General features: G+C 42.6%; 1 protein-coding gene across 1 annotated transcript in view; it reads right to left on the bottom strand.

The window, feature by feature from the left end:
- LOC121286168 (protein piccolo-like) overlaps nt 1–21,014 on the bottom strand; it is a gene marked incomplete at its 3' end in the record, with an annotated part of 652,194 nt that overhangs the window by 617,938 nt on the left and 13,242 nt on the right. Inside the window, exons 3-4 of the mRNA XM_041203147.1 lie at nt 18,253–19,728; nt 12,346–12,348 (exon numbers count right to left, since the gene is read on the bottom strand). Of these exons, the coding sequence (XP_041059081.1) occupies nt 12,346–12,348; nt 18,253–19,728 (1,479 nt within the window). The remainder of the gene's footprint in view (nt 1–12,345; nt 12,349–18,252; nt 19,729–21,014) is intronic.

Here is a 21,014-nt window from a genome sequence, read left to right as displayed (position 1 = left end):
TTGTACACAATACTCCAGATGAGGTCTAACCAGTGTCCTAAATAAGTTCATCATAACCTCCCTGCTCTTGTACTCTATGCTCCTATTAATAAAGCGCAGGATACTGCATGTTTTAGAAACAGCTCTCTCTACCTGCCCTACCACCTTTAATGACTTATGTACATATACACCCAGGTCTCTCTGCTCCTGCACATCCTTTAGAATAGTGTTCCTTATTTCATGCTGTCTCTCCACGTTCTTTGTACCAAAGTGTATCACCTCACACTTCTCCGCATTAACTTCATCTGCCCCCTATCTGCCCACTCCACCAACTTGTCTATGTCCTTTCGAAGTTCTACACTGTCCTCCTCACAGTTTACAATTCTCCCAAGTTTTGTGTCATCCGCAAACTTTGAAATTATCCCCTGAACACCAAGATCTAAATCATTTATATATATCAGGAAGAGCCCTGCGGGACTCCACTACAAACCTTTCTCCAGTTCAAAAAATACCCATTAACCATTACTCTCTGTATCTGATTCCTCAGCCAATTTTCTATCCACGTTGCTACTGTCCCTTTTATTCCATGAGCAGTAACTTTCCTCACAAGTCTGTTGTGTGGCACTGTAACAAATGCCTTTTGGAAGTCCATGTCCGCCACATCTACAGCGTTACCCTCATCGACCTTTTCTGTTATTTCTTCAGAAATCTCCAGCAAGTTGGTTAAATATGATTTTCCTTTAACAAATCCATGCTGACTCTTCAGAATCAATCCACATTTCTCCATGTGACTATTAATTCTATCCTGAATAATTGTTTCAAGAAGCTTCCCCACCACCAAAGTTAAACTGACTGGTATTTAATTGCAGGGCCTTTTTAGAACCTTTTTTGAACAAGGGTGTAATGTTTACAATTCTCCAGTCCTCCGGCACCTCCCCCAAATCCAGGGAACATTGAAAGATTATTGCCAGTGCTTCTGCAATTTCTACTCTCACTTCCTTCAATATTCCTGGATGCATCTCATCCAGTCCTGATGCCTTATCAACTTTAAGTACCGGCAGTTTATCCAATATCAACTCCTTATCAATTTTACACCCTTCTAGTGATAGGGTTTCCTGCTCTGTCACCTTGGCCTGGGCAGCATCTGCCTCGTAGGTAAAGACAGATGAAAAGTATTCATTTAATACCTCAGCCATGCCTCTTGCCTCTATGTGTAAATCCCCTTTTAGGTCCCTCATCGGCCCTACTCCTTCTTTTACCACCCTTTTACTATTGATGTGCTTATCGAATACTTTGGGATTTCCTTTTATGTTAGCTGCCAGTTTTTATTCATAATCCCTCTTTGCTTCTCGTATTTGCTTTTTCACAGCCCTCCTGAACCTTCTGTACTCAGCTTGGTTCTCAGTTGTATTTGCTGCCTGACACCTGTCGTAAGCACATTTTTCCTTCTTTAATTTAATTTCTATCTCTTTTGTTATCCAGGGAGCTCTGGATTTGTTTGTCCTGCCCTTCCCTTTTGAGGGAACATGCCTTGACTGTGCCCAAAGATCTCCTCTTTGAAGATAGCCCATTGTTCAGCGACTGTTTCACCCACCAACTGGGATTATCCTGGATTTCAGCTCCAAATTTCTGTTACGGGCAGGAGGGGGATTAATTTAAACAGCCCTGATTCCTCCTCTCATCACTTGTCTGTAAACAGAAAGTTGTTTTGATTTGCTTCCCTCTTTATAAACAGTGGCATGTTTCCCAACTCCTCAGTTTTGGTGTGACCCAATTTCTACTCATAACCTGACAGCAAACTCGAGATAGGATAAACTCAGGGGGTTAGTCTATCTGCACAATCTCAAAATGTGGGGAATGGGTTGCTACGCAGACTCCTTTGTACTCGAACAATAAAGAGAGATAGAGGAAGAAAGGATTTACAGGGGAAAGATCACAGAGGAAGGAATTATTGTTTCACTTGTGTCCAGAACCTAGAATCAAAGCGTAATGATGTATTCCTTCACAGAGGTTGGCAGCCTGAACTGTTGTTGGATAATTCTCCTTTCCAGTTGAGGATGACTTCCATGGTCAGGTCAACACACAGAGTTGAATCAGTCTTGTAGGTGATGGTACAGGGGTTCCAGGGGTAACAGTGTGGATGGGATCAGGCATTCAGCTGGACAGAGCACCCTTTCTGTGCTGCTGCTGCTTGCTAGATAGAAAGATGGCAGACTGAGCTTTGCAGCTCCACAAGGCAATGTTACTGGTGCCACCAGCTCTGGAGAGTCACGTCACATGGCTCCCGCCTCTCCTCTTTGGCTTTGACAAAGGGTGTGTATCCCTGGGTCCCTGGAGTTGTTAATGTTCCAACCATTAAGTCTTATAGGGTGGCTGTGGTGTCTTTTGTCCAAGAAGATGAATCAGATTCGGTCGGCCAGGCCTGGTTTATGAAATGTAGATGTCTTTGTATAGTTCCCTTTGAATGTGGTCTCTGCAGCTCACAGGGGCTCATTTGGGTCTCTCTTCAGAGATAAGGAGAAGCAAATTTCCCAGACTGTAAGATTAGCTCCTGGTGTTCGAAGGTCACAGGCAGACATAGCTTCAGCCATTTAAAAAATCTTTGTCCAGTTTTTAAATTTTAGAAATTAGCCATGATGATATATATATAATAATAAAAATATAGAGGCCTGAATTTTTCAGTCAGCGCTTGAAATGATGCGGGATGATGTCAGGCGTGCGTTCCGACATCATCGCGCAGTCTCTCGGTGCTTCATTTGGCAGGCACGTGCAGTGTTGGCTGCGCGCCCGCCTATAATTAAACAATCTATTAAGGCCATTAAGGAAGTAATTGAGGCCATTGTTAATGCTGCCTGTCTAACCTTAACGCTGTCGGGCAGGCGAGAAAGCTAAACGGCCTTCACATTTATTAGGAAACCTCATCCACAAGTGGAGTGAGGTTTCCTAAAGCTTTTATTAATTAAATTTGGAAAAATTCTGAAATATAAAAACATGAGCCATCTCATGTGACACTGAGGGGGCATGTTTAATTACATTTTCAATCCATTTATTTATTTATTTATTTCAAAAGCACTTCAATCTCCCTAAGGCCGCTCTGTGCCTCAGGGAGATTGAAGCACTTTTTCATACACATGCGTGTTGGCCCCGACTTTCTCTCCTCCCCCAACCTGCACTAGTAGCGCTGAGCACTACCTCTCGCGTCTTACGCTGGGTGGCTCTTAATTGACCCGCCCATGTAAAATGGCGGCACGGAACCGATCACGGGTGGCAGTCAGCTCTGCGACCACCCCTACCTGCTCCTGCCGAGCCCACCCACCGACTGAAAAATTCAGGCCAGAGTGTGAGGTCTTAGCACCCTGACAACCACATATAGACTCATGAGAAGCACATAGGATTAAAGGGACAGTAGTAACATAGGTTTGCAATTGGCGAAAGAATGAGGATAGAAAATAATGTTAAACGGATGTATTTCAAGCCAGAGAGAGTATGCAATTGGTCCTTCAGGGGTCAATAGGATTATTGCTTTGCTTGTTATATATAAATGATCTGGAACTTGGTATGAGTGAAAGCAATTTCAAATTTCGCAGATAATACAAAATTTAGTAACGCCATAAATAGTGAGGAGATAGTAGCAGACTTCAGAGGACATAGCCAGCCTGAAGTAAGCTGGCACATGGCAGATGTAATTTCATGCAGAGAAGTGTGAAGTTACACTCTTCGGGTGGGACAGTATGGAGAGGCAGCAACAATCTAAATGGTACTATTTTGATGTGAGTATACAAGGAGGGAGATCTGGGGGGTACATATTCACAAACCTTTGGAGGTTGCTGGGTCAGTCGTTATTAGAAGACAAAGGACCAGCCCAGAAATCCAAAGTCCCACCCTAAACACGGCATTTCCTATTTTCACTTGGGGAGGGTGGGGTGGGACTAGAGTTATGTTAGGCCTTGCACATGCACAGTTTACAGAGGTGGCTGGGCATTTAAATCATCAGCTCCCTCCACTGAAGTGGGACATTGGGCCAGGAGTGTGAAATCTGGTGTATGCAGATTAGACCAGGTAACAACAGGTCTGAACTGGTAGATTCATCTGGATTACCAGGGTTCCCTCTTTGGATATGGTCCCAGGGCATCTTTGGGAGAGATAAGGCACCCTTTTGGATTGTTAAAAGTAAGTATGATTGTGAGTAAAAAGTGCATAAACTCATTGGAACTGTCAAAGCTGTCAAAGAACTGTCAAGGTTCATTGGAACTGTCAAAGCTGTCAAAGAACTGTCAAGGTTCATTGGAACTGTCAAAGCTGTCAAAGAACTGTCAAGGTTCATTGGAACTGTCAAAGCTGTCAAAGAACTGTCAAGGTTCATTGGAAATGTCAAAGCTGTCAATGAATTTAACTCTGCTGGGCTTGAAATTTTAAAAAAATCTGGAGTTCAAAAAAAAAATCAGCACTTGATATGTCATTCTATCTGTTGACATAAGCCTGAGGGCTACTATCATTGGATTTGTGCTGCAAGGACTGGTGTTACAAACTAACATTATCACAGTGAGGTGCCTGTTAAGTGAGTAGTTTGATTGACAGCTCCAAGTGGTTATTAAATAGATTTTTTTTTCAAAAGAGATTAGTTGAAAACATTTTTATGCATTAAATGTTATTCTTTAATCAGAGCTTTTTTTACATAGTGACATCATCAATAGACACATCACTTAATTTTATGTTAACCTGGCTCCTAAGGTTTGCCCATGTCGATACTGGGTGAGTTGGCATGGAGACAAGGGGAAAAGGGTTGTGGCTGGGGGACATCGGTTGGCATGAGCTGTCACTAAGTTGGCATAGGGGCTATAGAGGGTCATGGGGTTGTACAGGGCACAGGGGCTATGAGGGGCCATGGGGGTGTGTAGAGGGACATGGGTTGCATAGGTTAGAATGGACAGGGCATGGGCAGTGGATGGGGGATATGGGGAGTGAGGGCTGGAGAGCTGTTTTTTGTTTAATCATGTTATAATTAAATTGAACAAAGTGCAGGCTTTCTGCCCATCCTGACTCCACACCCAGCAGCCTCCGCATTCATTCCAGAGGTACAGGGCCCAACGTCAAATCCAGCCCAATCCCCTGGAATGAGAATCAGAACTGAGGGCCACTATTTTTAAAGATTAGGTTCACAGAACTGGGAATTCTCACACCCGACCCACGGGCAAAAGCCTGGGCAAAAGGTTCTGAGTGGCCATTACTACTACTGCTTACACCACTGGATGTTAAATTGCAATGGAAAAAATGGAATGACAAAGTTAAGAAAGCATTTACCATTAGGTTCCACACAATGACATTTGGATACTTTACCGTTAGATTCCGCCAAACATAAGACACATATAATTTTCCATCAGGAAAATTGAGAACAGATTATTATGTTTATGATGCAGCCACTGGCAAGAAAAGGCACAAAACCATTTTAGTCCATGTACTGAGTTTACTGTATATCCTGGGCCAAGGTGCAAAATGACCTGGCACTGAAGGAGAGAAATAAGATTTTTAAACAATTGCGATATGAGAAAAGATTATTGGTCTAATCCCCCTTCCTTAGCAAAGGCAACAAAAATGCTTGTTAAAGTCAGGATCAATAATGCAGGAGGAATGGATAAGCATTATTGAGTGACAAAGAGAGGGAAAAAACATAACATAAACAGAGGAGAGAAAATATAATAAGGCTGAAGAAAAGTTATTCATGAAAAGTGCATACAATAAATGCATATTGAATTTAGTACCTTTAACTTACATCCATAAATTGGCAAAGCAAAGCATTTGAAACTCTAACTGGTGTAAAGATGGGAAGGGAAAGCACTTGCAGACTTGAACCATCATGAATTTTAAATGTTCCTTGAAACTGCAGTGAGCTATTGTACTTGCAGCACCCTGACTGTGATAGGGAGAATGAGCCAGAGATCCATTTAGTTGAGGCTCTTCTCAACACTACGAACAAATGCAAGATCACAGACACTCCAGGCAGACTAATTATCTGCTAACAATACCCGTCATTCCTCTTTCCCCCTTTTTTTTAATGTCAGTGATTGTCTGGCCAATTCATTTTACATTAGCATTGTGTGAATGATTGTTATTTCATTCTTTAAGTAACCATTTTGATGGTGATGATCACTTTTATAATTGTACTTTTTGGGAATTTTGTAAATTGAAAACAAACAGAAATAACACCAGAAGATGCACAAAGTCTCAGAGGCCTACTTATGTACAATTAAAGTGAATTGATTTCTCAATGAGAGTGATCTGGAGGTATTTTACTGAAGGGGAGAGGAGAGACCAGCCATTCAGTGCCCAATGCTTTTGTTTGGCTTTAGGTCTCCACATTCCACCCCTGAAATATCGACAAAGTTTTCACACATTTTGATGTAGCACTCTGCCTCACCTGGCAGAAGAAAACTTACTTATGCTCAACATATTTGTCTTTATTTTTCATGGAATGTGGGTGTCACTGGCTGGGCCAGCATTTATTGCCCATCCCTAGTTGCCCTTGAGAAGGTGGTGGTGAGCTGCCTTCTTGAGCCGCTGCAGTCCATGTAGTGTAGGTACACCCACAGTGCTGTTAGGGAGGGAGTTCCAGGATTTTGATCTGGTTGTCCACCCCTTGAATCTTGTCAATGTGCCACTTTGGACTCAGATAAGCATTAAGCAGAGTCCCTGGAAGGGAGAAGCTCACACTTCACACCAAGCAACTGATCCGAATTTCTCGGTAGGTCAAGCACAGGCTGGTAACAAACAGGCTGCAGTTTTTTAGAGGCAGGTGATGTTTTTCTGTTCTTCCTGAACCCGCAAAAACTCCCCTACAAAAAGCTTAGGGCTTTGGGGGTACAGCCGCCAGTAACCACTTCAAGAGCGTTTTGTTCTTATGAAAGGTTATGGGGAGAGGGTGGGAAATTGGAGTTGAGGCTGAAATGAGATCAGCCATGATCGTAATGAATGGCAGGCAGGCTCGAGGGGCTGAATAGCCTATTCCAGCTCCTAGTTTTTATGTTCTTATGACCCTGATTTGTATAACAGAAAATAGTATCAACACCAACTTGCATTTATATAGCACCTTTAAACATAGTAAAACATCCCAAGGCATTCACAGGAGCAAGATCAAACAAAATCTGATAACAAGCAACAGGAGATATTAGGACAAGTGACCAAAAGCTTGGTCAAAGAGGTAGGTTTCAAGGAGCAGTTTATAGGGGAAGGTAGGGGATAGAAATATTTGCTCAGTCCAGTGAGATCACACACTGTGACTGAGAAGCAAGGGCTAAGCTGTCAGTCAGTCATTCACGTGGTCAAGTCTCTTAACAGGCAAGAAAAACCCCCAGGCAAATAATAATTTAACGATAAAAACACTTTTGCAAATGTTTCTTTTAATTCATGGATTTGTGAAAATGATCAGGCAGCACAACGAAATTGATTCCTTCATCCTGAAGTCATCCTGATAAGCTATAAAATGTACAATGTGGAGGGAACTGGACACAAACAAACCCCTGTAGCCTATTCTCAGAACAAGCCTCACAGCCTGAAGATTTTTCCATTTCTCACCCTCATGTTTGAACCTAGATACAATTATCTAATCGATGGTGAATTATGGGTAATTCAAGCTGCAGTGTAATAACTCGCGAGAATTGTCTTGATGCTCCCGGGAATTGTCTTAATGGTCTCCCCAAGGTCACTTCCAAGAAAAGCAGCAGCCACCAGGGAACAGGCAAATCCCATCAGCTTTCATTGGATTTGAGGTCATATCCCAAAGGTGAACATTCACTGTGCCTCTCAGCCTCTTTCTTGCTTCAACAGCCAGTATAAAGATGACATCGACTTACTAAGTGAAATGTGGAATTTAATTACTTTTAAAATACATTTCACACAATTAATCTAATACATCACAGCTGATCTCGAGCTACACTTCAAATTCTTGGAATGGTCAAGTCATTTAGAACACTCAATACCAGGTTTTTAAATAGCTGGAGGTTGGGTTCGGGATTGGAGGCGAATTCTCACCACACTGTGGCCGTCTCCTTTCTCAATCCCAATTCTGAGCTATTTTTAATGAGGGCAATTCAGGGTCAGCTATGTCATTTTAAAAGGTGAAACCAAACTTATCAGCCTTCACCCTCTCTTTCTCTCTCCCTCTCCATCTTCTTCCAGATGGCATTTGGTAAGGGTGCCTGGTCAAAGGTTATTGCGGAAAATAAAAGCTTATGGTATAGGGGGTAACATATTGGCAAGGATCAAAGATTGGCTGGCTAACAGGAAACAGAGGGTAGGCATAAATGGGTCTTTTTCTGGTTCATGGGATGTAACAAGTGGTGTGCCACAGGGATCAGTGCTGGGGCCACAACTGTTTACATTTTACATAAATGACTTGGATGAAGGGACCAAAGGTATGGTTTGTGACCCCTCGCTCTAGGCCCCCCAGCCAGAGGAAACATCATCCCTGTATCCAGTCTGATCAGCCCTTTCAGAATTTTATATATTTCAATGAGATCCCCTTTCATTCATCTAAACTCCAGTGAATACAGGCCTAGTCGTCCCAATCTCTCCTCATACGGCAATATCCAGGCTTGGGCTGACAAGTGGCAAGTAACGTTCAAGCCACACAGGTGTGAGGCAATGACCATCTCCAACAAGAGAGAATTTAATCATCACCTCATGATATTCAATGGCATTACCATCGCTAAATCCCCCACTGTCAACATTCTGGGGGTTACCATTGACCAGAAACTGAACTGGATGAGCCATATAAATATTGTGGCTACAAGAACAGGTCAGAGGCTGGGAATCATGTGACAAGTAACTCACCTCCTGACTCCCCAAAGCCTGTCCACCATCTACAAGGCACAAGTCAGGAGTGTGATGAAATACTCCCCACTTGCCTGGATGAGTGCAGCTCCCACAACACTCAAGAAGCTTGACACCATCCAGGACAAAGCAGCCCGCTTGATTGGCACCACATCCACAAACATTCACTCCCTCCACCACCGACGCACAGTTGCAGCAGTGTGTACCATCTACAAGATGCACTGCAGGAACTCACCAAAGCTCCTTAGGCAGCACCTTCCAAACCCACAACCACTACCATCTAGAAGGACAAGGGCAGCAGACACATGGGAACACAACCACCTGGAAGTTCCCCTCCCAGTCACTCACCATCCTGATTTGGAAATATATCGCTGTTCCTTCACTATCACTGGGTCAAAATCCTGGAACTCCCTCCCTAACAGCACTGTGGGTGTACCTACACCACATGGACTGCAGCAGTTCAAGAAGGCAGCTCACCACCACCTTCTCAAGGGCAATATAGGGATGAGCAATAAATCCTGGCCCAGCCAGTGACGTCCACATCCTGTGAACATATTAAAATAAAAGTGCAATCCCAGATTACTTCATGAGAAGAAAGGAAACAATGGGCTGAATTTTTATTCTGGGGTCAGGACCCAACATTGAGAGAACTTTCAAATGCCAACCCCACACCACATTGGAAATAGACGCACAACACAATTTTAGAACAAGAGGCCATTAATTGGCCAGAGATGGAGATAGCTGGTCATTCAGTGACGCTAGGCGGGGGGAGGAGATGGGATTTACGCAAGTGTGCTCGATTTAATAGGAAATAGCAGCCGCCATTGGTGCTCTCTGTTTTTTCCACACATGGAGGAGAAGAGAAGTGGGCCATCTACAGGTCAGGCACTCATGCCAGTGTGACCCCCATGTGTTTCTGATGCCTCCCTAGACGTGATTTTGAAAGCAGAGAGAAACATTCCCTTCCCTGAGAGGGTCAGGAAACAACCACTTGGCCAAATTAAGGTGGCATGGATGGAGTTGCTTACATTGTGAGTAGCTTCAGAGTCATGAGGGGTTGTGGATTCAGTGCTGCAAGTCTTCCAAAGACCTTTTTACACCCTGTAAGGTGAGTGCAATCCAGGTCCTAATCACCTGGACTAGTGTGATAAAAGCATAATAATTTTCATATTTTTCTGGTTTATTGTTAAGTAGGTTTATGGGGATAAGTATAGTTGGGTCCGTGTGTGATTTAATTACATTTGGAGTCCAGTAGACTGCAAGTTTGAAATCATCATGCTTGACATGCTGATGAATAAACACGGATGCTGGCTTAGCCTGTAAGGTGTAAAGGGAATTTGCATTTTTGGATAAATTAAGAGATTTTGATTTCAAAGGGGTCTTAGTCTGTTTACAGCTAGCCAGATAAGCAAGGCTAAGGAATGTGTTTATTTTTCCCAAAGGTTACTGACAATATTGGCAACATGATTTTTTTTTATATTATGAGAAATATATAGTTTCAAAGACATGTGGAACAATAGAATGTACATATTAAAAAGAGAGAAACATATATAAAGGAGAATGAAAGGCTATGAGATCTAACAGGAATGTGTGAAATAGCCTTAATGAAACCTCCAGCATTTGTGTATTAGTCTGTTATATAATAAAACTGAAGCTGGGAAAAAGCCGTTTGGAATTCCACTGTCAAGTGAATATTGTGTTAACTTGCTGGTTTTGTTTTAAATTTAAAATCTATTTTGGACAGTTGCCTTTAAAGGGCGTATAACTGGGGGTTAATTAGGAATTTTAGGAGTTATTACAATAGTAAGTAATTGTAGTTGTATGTGTGTGCTTGAAATATTTTATATTTTGTTAATAAATGTTTTAATTTAATTTTTAAAATCTCTAAAGGTCTTGGTGGGCTTATTACTACTGAATTCAGTGCACACATCCTCATAATAAATACAAATTGCAAAACTGTTGTGATACCATGACCAAGTTTCTTTTGTGGATTTAGTCCACCTGGCACACATCATCTGACATCTCATAACATCAGCATACATGAATTGTACAACCTAAGGGTGCATGACCGTCCTGAATATTGGAATAAGGTGTGCCCAGGGGCATTACTGTGCCAAGAGCAAAGCTCACAACCAGAACCTTTTTGTGGAGGAGGAAACACTGAAGACTGTAACCTCTCGTGTGATTATTCCTCTAGAAGTGATAAGGGAGGGCAGCATTTTCTTAACTCTCTCTTGACCCTGAAAGGAAATGGGCACACAATGCTAGAAAGAGAGGGCTCGTTCAGGCAGTGGAGTGGCCCAGCTTCTTAATCCTACTTCCATGGAGGAAGAGACCCTTGAAATGGCGAGGGTGATGTTGCATCAAGGAAGGGTGATGGAGAGATGGGGTTCTGCCCAAGACAGGTTAAAAGAATCTATAAATATCCAGGTGAAGGGTGTAGAATCCTGAATCTACATTTGATGCATTGGTATGGTGCCATGTCATAATTCAACTCTGCAGGAGCATCTTCTAATAGAGACAAGTTCTCACACCCACCTTCTTATGTTTCCCAAAGGGCCAGTTGTAGAGGGGGAGCTGGTGGCTGCAGGAGGGATGTTGTCCATGGAGGATGAAGTCTTCACTATCACATGATTCAAGGGCATCCTCCACCAGTGCAGATACACTCACCTCAGTGAGTCCTCAATGCAGTTTAGAATGCAGCTGAGTGCCACTGGGTGAAGTGCGTTGTTCAAGTGAACAGGAGGAGGTGACAGAGGCAGTTGGAAAATGGAGGGCAGAAACAGTTCTGCTCAGCTGGGTAAAGATCCGTAACCTCAGGAGTCACACACAAGGTAGGTATTCCTGGACCAGCAGAGTGAGACATGTCACAGTTCCCTGCAGTGCTGCAGAGTCATGGGCACAAAATGCAGGAGCCCATCCATCGAATGTGCTGCGCTATGTCGCAAGGATTTGAGAGTTTGAGTTCTGCCAGTGCGGTAATGGCCAAACTCTGCAGCATCACTCAGATTGGGTACCTGAGTAGCAAGCTGATGTGCACAAAATGTTGCATAACATTGACCGGTCAGTGACACCAATGGCACAAAGTTTTATGGAATAGATGTCAGTTGTGCTGCAGTTGGTGGTTCCCTTTAACAGTCACAAATGCCATGAAAGTGTTGAGGCTGCTTCAGATGATGATGAAGGAACCCACTCCTCGTATAACCAGTCCCATCATCAGTCCTCTGACTGAAAGACCATCTATGCAGTAAGGCCCTGTGACAGAGGTTTCCCCTGCATTGATGCTAATGTTCCCACTGGCACCTCCATTTTGAGGAAGACCACCACGGGCATCTTAATGGCATGTGAAGACAAGTAAGCAGGCTGCTTCTACCTCATACCGAGCCACAAGGGAAGCACCTCAAAGGAGAGGCTGTGAGCATGGCTCACTGTGTCAGTGATTGTAGTTTCTGGTTCTAGTAGGCAACAGTTTCTTGTTTATTCTGTGAATGAGTCAATACAATGGTCATGTTTTTGTTGCACCCAGGCTTCTGTGTTTACATTCTTTCATGGGGTTTAAAGCAAAAGGGGAAAGAAGATGGACTCGATGAGCTGAATGCTTCCTTCCGTGTCCTTATGACTCTCTGACTCTAAGTTAGGGAGCATGACCAAGCACTGTGTGAGCCTGGGAAAGTATTGGTAACAATGCAAGTGTTCAGAGTTGTGTGCACTGTGGATTCATTCCCTCATTCAGACCGAGGTGATTCTCAAACTGTCCAACAGGATGAGCAGAGCTCAGATGAAACATGCTGGACAAGAGTGAATATCACATCCAAGCCAGCCTGAGTACTGCCTTGACTCCTGAGGCAGCCCATCAACCTCATTGCAAAGCCTGGGCCATCAACTGATGCAGCATCTTCTTCCTCCTCTAAGGAACTGGACTGTTCCAGCAGCTTTGCTGCTTTGAGGTCCACACCTCTCTGGAGGGCCACATTGTGGAAAAAGCAACCAACCACCATAATCTGCAACACCCTTGAGGGAGTGTAATATACCGCCCCATCTAATCATTCCAGGCACTCAACTTACTTCTTTAAAGGGCTCATGGTCTACTCGATGGTGGTCCTTGTGGTCAGACAGCAATGTGTGTAGTGTCTTGTATTTACGCTGCAGGGTTATATAAAGATGTACAAACCATGGCCGGGATTTTCCATGCCCGCCAGCCTTGGGCATGTTTGGTGTTGTGAGTGGACAATATGGTGAGAAGGCCAATAATCAGTTTGATGACTTCATGAAGCTAGTTTGCGATGTCAGCTCTGCCTGCCAATGACAGACCGCGTTCCACATCATCAAACGTCAGGAACCTCATTTTAATACATCAGCAGATCATTATAAGGCCAGCCCACCGGAATCATCCCCCACAACCCCTTTTGCCCTCATGATCCCTGCCAGCTCACTAACCCACACATTGCCGCTCCCCCCACCTCACCCTCCCACTATCTGCCCCAGCACTCACAGTCCAAACACTCAGGAGGCTCCATTTACACAATGGCAACCATGTACCGATGCCTCTCTGAGCCCTCCCCTTTGATGCTGCCTGATGATTATCTCCCACAGGCACAAATGGCTCCCTGCTGTATCACTGCCTCCTTCTGGTGTATATCTCTGAGAACCTGGTTCTTGTGCCTCCTTTCCAAAACAGCAAAGCCAGGTGGGAATGTGAGTGTTGTGGAGGGTGTTAAGAGTCTTCAAGGCAATTTAGATGAGTTGAGTGAATGGGCAAATACAAGGCAAACGCAGTGTAATGTGGATAAGTATGAAGTCATCCACTACGGTAGGAAAAACAGAATGGCAGAGTATTATTTAAATAGTGATAGATTGGGAAATGTTGATGTACAAAGGGATCTGGGCGCCTTTGTACACCAATCACTGAAAGCAAGCATGCAGGTGCAGCAAGCAGTTAAGAAGGCAAATGGTATGTTGGCCTTCATTGCAAGAGGACTTGAGTACAGGAGCAAGGATGCCTTACTGCAGCTGCTCAGGGCCCTGGTGAGACCACACCGGGAGTATGGTGTGCAGATTTGGTCTCCTTAACTAAGAAAGGATATACTTGCCATAGAGGGAGTGCAGCGAAGGTTCACCAGACTGATCCCAGGGATGGCGGGATTGTCGTATGAGGGGAGATTGGGTCAACTAGGCCTGTATTCACTGGAGTTTAGAAGAATGAGAGGGGACCTCATTGAAATATATAAAATTCCCACAGGGATGGACAGACTGGACGGAGGGATGATGTTTCCTCGGGCTGGAGGGGGGAAGTCTAGAACAAGGGGTCACAGTCTCAGGATACGGGGTAGACCATTTAGGACTGAGATGAGGAGAAACCTCTTCACTCAGAGGGTGGTGAACCTGTGGAATTCTCTATCACAGAGAATGTGTGGAGGTCAAGTCTCTGAATATATTTAAGAAGGAAATAGAGAGATTTCTAGATTCTGAAGGTGTCAAGGGGTATGGGGAGATAGCAGGAGTATGGCGTTGGAATAGAGGATCCACCATGATCATATTGAATTGTGGAGCAGGCTCGAAAAGCTGAATGACCTTCTCCTGCTCCTATTTTTTTATGTTTCCCCCAATGAGCTGTTAATGAGCTCATTAGCATTATCAATTACTCATCTGTCCTTTTTGGGCAGGTTGCCAGGTCCCATTTCCCAATGCAGGTATAAACTTTGCCACATTGGGAAGCGGACACGCACTCAGCAGTGTGAAATTGTGGACCCGCTCGTCTGTGTTCTCAGACACATCGTGCAATGAGAATGCAGCCCAATACCAGAGCTGGCTCAGATCATTCTGCTGGATACAATTCAATTTGCCATTTAACAGAAAGTACTGTTACAGAGCACAGCTGTAAAGAAAGATTTGACTCGCCATGAATTCCTCACATTTTAGTAAAAATGTTAATTTTATTGGTGGTAAGGAGATCCTTGAGTCAGGTGCCTTAGGAACATTTTCATTGGAAAATGTTCCAGAGCTGCTCCGTAGCAAATGTTGCAATGTCTAATTTGTCCATACTCAGGTAGTATGCCATGAGAGAGAGTATACCTCTGTGGAGATGGTTGCTGGATTAATCCTGGGAACATAGGTTCAAATCTTACTATAGCAACTGGTGGAATTTAAATTCCATTAGTAAATCCAGAATAAAAAGCTGGTCTCAGTAATGGTGACCATGAAACTATCATTAATTGTTGTTAAAAAAAAAGCCATCTGGTGGTTCTGTGCCCTTCAGGTAAGGAAATCTGCTATCCTTATCTGGTCTGGCCTATGTGTGACTCCAGGCACAGTAATGGAAGGTCTTAACTGCCCTCTGAAATGGCCCAGCAAGCCACTCAGTTCAAGGGAAATTAGGGATGGGCAACAAATGCTGACCTTGCCAGTGACACCCACATCCCATGAAAGAATTGGAAAAAAAGCTGAAAATGTAAATTTCTCAGCTGAGAGTGTGTTTTGTTGAGATTGGGCAGCTGGAAAAGGGAATAAAGTGCACTTTCCCTCATCAGTCTTTCCTCTTTAACCGATTGGTGAAAACCAGAGAACCATATTAGCATAGCTATGTGCCCTAGAAAGTTACTGTGCAAACTTGAAGAACATTAAGTACCCGATACTTATACATCAACAAGAAACAATATAGATAAAGAGGAAGATTTTATTTACTTCAGATGCTAAATGTACATATCCTTAGGAAATACTGATTTTATTTGGCAGTTGATGCACTTCAATTTACACCTCTCAAAGGAGGCTCCCTGAAGTATGTCAATCAGTTAAAATATTATTGAAATAATTGAGGGCAGGCAACCCATTTTTCTGAAGTTGGACAAGTACAATATTATTTTTCATTCTCCCAGTTTAATGCAGTTTTTTAATTTATTATTTCAATACCATCTTTAGTGTGTTCTACTCCCCAGTCACGCACAGTTGATTATACAGTGCTCATTCCAGAGACTGTGTGGAGAATCAATACCAAAGCCTGAACCGTGATTGGGTGGTGAAGTGGAAACATGTCAGATGATGCCAAAGAATAACTGAAATTATTGCTTTAAAATGTTTAGTGTTGCTGGCAAAATTAAACACCTTTGAACTCCTGTGACGTCTCTTATAGAGAAAAGGATTGGAGAAGTATATCTCTGTTCTCATCATTGGTGTATTATTATCCAATTATTGCTCTTCCATTCTATAATAGTGCGTAGCTCTCAATATAATAAATGTATACCTGTGGGTAACTACATATTTGCTGGGTTCTTTTGAAAAAAAAGCAACCACATGCAGAATGTTAGTTGTCTTTTAAATACACTGTACTGAGTACAAAGACATGTAGAAAGATATACATTTAAATATGAAGAAATTTGAGCAAACGTGTACAGGAACCACGATGATGCAGGGAAAGACAAGATATTCAGGAGCCCTTCAAAGATTGTGCCTGCTCAGTGCATCTGTGGCCCAGGTCACGTTCACACAACAGGGACCAAGGGGAGGCAAGGAAAAAGACAATAAATCCCAAATGAAGGAATGTCCCTGCAGGATCGGAGAGAAGGTTCAATACCAAAGTCCAAAGATACAGTGGGACCACTGGAAGGAAGATGATGCAAAGCTTTAAAAACCCAGAAGCAGCTATACAAGTAGGTTTAAGGATTTTGAGGGATCTATTTAACCTTTTTGCTATGTTATCAGTTATATTCGGTTATCTGAGAAATTGGTGCTTTCCTGTGTGATTTTAAAAGTCAACCTACAATTCCTCGTGTCATTGGGATTTGATGATTATTTTAAATTATTGAGAAAATTTTGACAGTTGATTTGTTTTCCCTCTGTTTATCATAAAAGCTGAGAGTGGAGGCTGCTGGACACGAGAATACAAGGGAGAGATGCGAATGGCTCGGAGAGGGGGTAGAGGCTTTGCGAGTGTGGATATGGATACAGGAGCCCTGGGAGAGCTGTTTTAGTATTTGTGAGCCTTGAAAAGGTTATGGAAAGCAACACAATAACTATTTCCAATAAATGGCACAATTCCTTCAACACAGAAAAATACTTTCTGCCGGAAGATAAGATTGCTTTCTTGCTGAGGCTCCTCCTGCTCTACTCAGTAAATGACAGCTGGGTAACATGCTCCAAGCTCTCTGAGGGGAAATACTACTTTACAGATGTTACTTAGGAAGTGCACAAACTGAGTGACTCGTTTCAAACACCCCTTCTATCCTGTGAGGGACCAATTATCCTCCATTCAGTATTCTTCAACACTCCCGGCCACAAGTTAGGATCAAAAACTTAGCATGTGAGTAACTGCAGTTCCTATAATATCTTGACAGTGTGTTGAAGCTACAACATCCTAGGTGAACCATGACAAGCAACTTTACTGAAACTGATCTCTGTTATTTCACGGAGCATTTTATTTCTTGCAGCTTTTAGTGTACGTTCCTCCCTCATATGAAGTGATGCCTTTAGATGTTCCACATTAACACATGGGGTACTAAATGAAATTCCTAGGAACTGACAGGTAATTCAATATGCTGACACTGGGAGGATTTATCTTAATGAGAACAAAAAGTATGACAAACCATTAATGTAAGGTCCAAGTTGAAGCATGACAGCAGGTCAAATTTACCACAAATTAGCTTTAATTGGGCCTTACTCCATTGTTAAAATATTGATAGTCACAAGTCATTATGCACAAAGATGATAATACGCAGAACCTTTGTACATTTGATAAAATGTAGGTTCATCTGTCGGTACTATTACTCTGCAGGATTTCATTGCTCCCAAGATACACACGTTTCAAATGGAAATTTTAATCAGACCACACGCGCTTTAAAAATACTAGGCTGCAAAGAAGAAACACAGTACATGCAGTATATGCAAAAGTTTTATCAGAAACATTTTAACTGCATTATGATCATAAAACCACCTCAGAAAAAATAATTATTCCAAAATGCACCAAATATTACTGAAAACGTAAGCTTGATATGTTCTGCATAATTTCAATTATTTGATTAATTCTATAGTCAATAAACATGAAACTTCTGATAATATAATTCAATAAACTGCTTTGTGTGTCTGTAATTTCCTTCATTATGTATTCACTATTATTACATTGTTATCATCTCAATGATATTATGATGTACTGGAATGGGAGCAAAATCCTATACTGGATGCCACCTGCTAATGTGATCAGCAAAATCATGCAGGCAGGACAAGAATGACCCAGCCTAAAGAGACATGTTACATGTTCCAAGGCATATTCACCCTACAAAACTGCGTAAGAGGAAATGGTATAAACTTTGAATATAAATATGAAGCTGCCTCAACATGAGAAAGGTCGTAATAGCAATAATTGTGAAATGTGATGTGAATTAAAATGCAAAATCTACGGACGGTTCCTTCTATGAAGGAGCTAATTTCTATTGTCCAAAAAATGTAATAATTTCCTACCTCTGTTAAATGTGGCATTGGATTAAATCCACAGAGATTACATACAACAGCCTTGCATTCTGTACATGTGTTGAAGTTCGGAGCAGCCTCAGAACCAATATTCAGACCAGTTTTACAAAGAGGGCAAATGGTCTTTGATGGAGCAGCAATTTCAGTTTCCGAGGGTTTGGATGCCTGCTTAACCATTTCTGCTCCAGGCTTGCTTTCTTTCACAGCTACAGCTTTATTTTTGGGTCCAGTATCTGTCATAGCTTTTGCTGTCACAGCAGTCTTCTGTTCAAAAGGACCTGCTGCTGGAGGTTTAGCTTCTTTTTTGCCAATGTCACGTTTAGGAGATTGCTGAAATACGGTGCTCTCCTTGGAGGTTGTCTGAGCTGCAGCTGGAGGTACAGCAGAAGGTTGCTTTGCAGTATGTCCATGTGGATCTTGTTGCTGGGGTGCTGCAGATATCAAAGTTGAGGCTTGGCTGAACAGTGATGCCCCAAACCCAAAGAGTTTTCCAGTGACAGTCTCTTGGGGAGTTGACGGCTGAAACTGTTGTGGTTGTGCAGCACCCCCCAAGTTTAGGCTGAAACGCCTCGACTGTTCTGGGGGTTTTGGAGTCTTTTGAGTCTCTGGTGGAATTTGTGATGGGGCAACTTTAGCAGCTGCTGGTTTCTGAGCGGGTTTCGCTTGTTCTTCCTTAGGGTGGGCAGTCTTGGGTTCCACTTTCGAAGCAGGCTGCTTGATCAACTCAGAAGCAGTGCCACTAATAGTCTGCTGCCCTTGTGGTGCTTTCTCCACTAATACTGGTTTCTGTACCTGCGCTGGCTGTTTTTGCTGAGCCACATCTTGCCTTTGACTCTTTATCCCAGTGTCAGGCTCTGCCCCTGGAACAGAATCTCCCTTTTTTTGCAATTGCTGGGGCTGTGTTTGAGGATCATACACCCCCTCTTTCTTAATGAGCTGCTGGGGCTGTGCAGCTGGCTTTGTTTGCTCTGGTCTTTTAGTTTGGCCAGAGCCTTTTTGCTGAGCAGCTGGTTGAACCTGGGGACCCAGAGTAGGTTGCTGACTCTCTAGTACTTCAGTCGTGGAAATGACTTGTTGTGGGGGCTTGTTTAGGTGTTTCTGGTCCTTTTGATCTGCCAGTTGCTGAGATGGTTTAACTGGTTCTGGTCTCTTGGCTGTTTGCTGTCGAGGTTGTTGGTCCTGAGGCCCATGTGATGGTTGTTTGGCCTTCAGCGGAGGAGAAGCAGCCATCGATTGCTGCTTGGTAAGCACTGGCTGCTTCCTGGATCCAGCCTGTGATAAAGGCTTGGCTTGTTCAGGTCTCTGAGCTGGCTGCTGAGCCGGAGCCTGTTTGGCTACCTGTGGGGCAGGGGAAGTTGCTCCCGGCTGCTTGGGCTGCAGAGGTTGTGGTTTTGAACCAGGGACTGAGGTCATGTCCATGCCAAGGGCTCTTTGCATCTGACAATTTAAACAAAGCCATTCTCTGACCTGCAAATAATATGCATAAAAACATATAATGAGTCAAACACTATTTGCATTGAGTCAGATCTGTTAATAGTTAACCAACTATTTAAATTAACAGGCATCATAATTTGTTTTTACTAAGATGTGCACTGATCATGTCAATAAAATCAGTTTTATTTCCACATTGACAATTTCTAGTTAAATAACGCTACCAACCATTCCTTCTGTATCACATAACCCTTTGCCATGTCTAAATGGTCTTAACTATCTATTCCCAAAATATACTCTTGGTGAAAAAGAGTAATTTTAGATGAAAGGCCTCTTCAAGCCACATTTATAAATTGACAACACCGAGGTCAAATATTAAAGAAGATCGCTGCATTTTCTGTTACAATGAGATAACAAGTGATTTAGTGCCATTGGTTCATTTTCAATGAGAAAACCATCACTGTGTTTATAAAAAGTGGCATCACTTTCACGGCTATTTTGTGGATACACCATGGGCTTAAAAAAATCTATTACTATTTAATTACATCATTACTGAAACTCAAGCTGACCCCATTGTTTCTGGAACTAACTGCTCAGTGCTGGTGATCAGCAGCAAAGGTGCTCAGCCACTGATATCAAAGTAAGTCTTACTGAGATAATAGTAATCTCTCTGGTAAGAATTTCCCCTCTATATCTGTACAGCAACTAATTGCAGGAGATTCCTAAAGTGGAATCGGAATAATGTCATTGGGCTATCCAAGCAATCAATAATAATAAAGGATTTTCACAAACACACAGGAAACAAAATGGAGTCAAATAAAATAATTTTTATAAATGTTTACATGAACAAATGAAAGGTTGGGGCATACACATAGGGTGAAGATAGAAGTTAAAACATTCTGAGGAATTATTTTCAAAATTTTAGCATAAAAATCTATGGATAAATTTTATAATTGCAGAATGCTGCTAAATTTTTATTTTTTCAGGGCTAGTTCTGTTGTTCATCAAATAATTTGGTTGATCATATCAGTATTAAAAACAGAGTTACATCTGACTGAACAAGGTGTATCTTTTTGTAGGGTTTCAAACAGTGATGTAGGGATGGGAAAGTTGAACCTCTTCACTGATGCCAATAACTTCCATCTCTGGAATGGGCCATCATACAACCTGTGTCAATACTCAAAGTGACTGGGCATTACCTTTGAATATCCATGTTGATATGCACATATCTGAGATCCCAAACTTGCAGTCTGTTTCAGAGAGGTCAGGACAGCGAATGTTGACAGTTTGCTTCAAACCCCACATAATCTAGGCCCATATAT

The sequence above is a fragment of the Carcharodon carcharias genome, chromosome 13, assembly GCF_017639515.1.
Source record: "Carcharodon carcharias isolate sCarCar2 chromosome 13, sCarCar2.pri, whole genome shotgun sequence".
Taxonomy (NCBI): Eukaryota; Metazoa; Chordata; class Chondrichthyes; order Lamniformes; family Lamnidae; genus Carcharodon; species Carcharodon carcharias.
The sequence above is the reverse complement of the archived record's forward strand: the minus strand, read 5'-3'. Positions and strand labels throughout refer to the sequence as shown.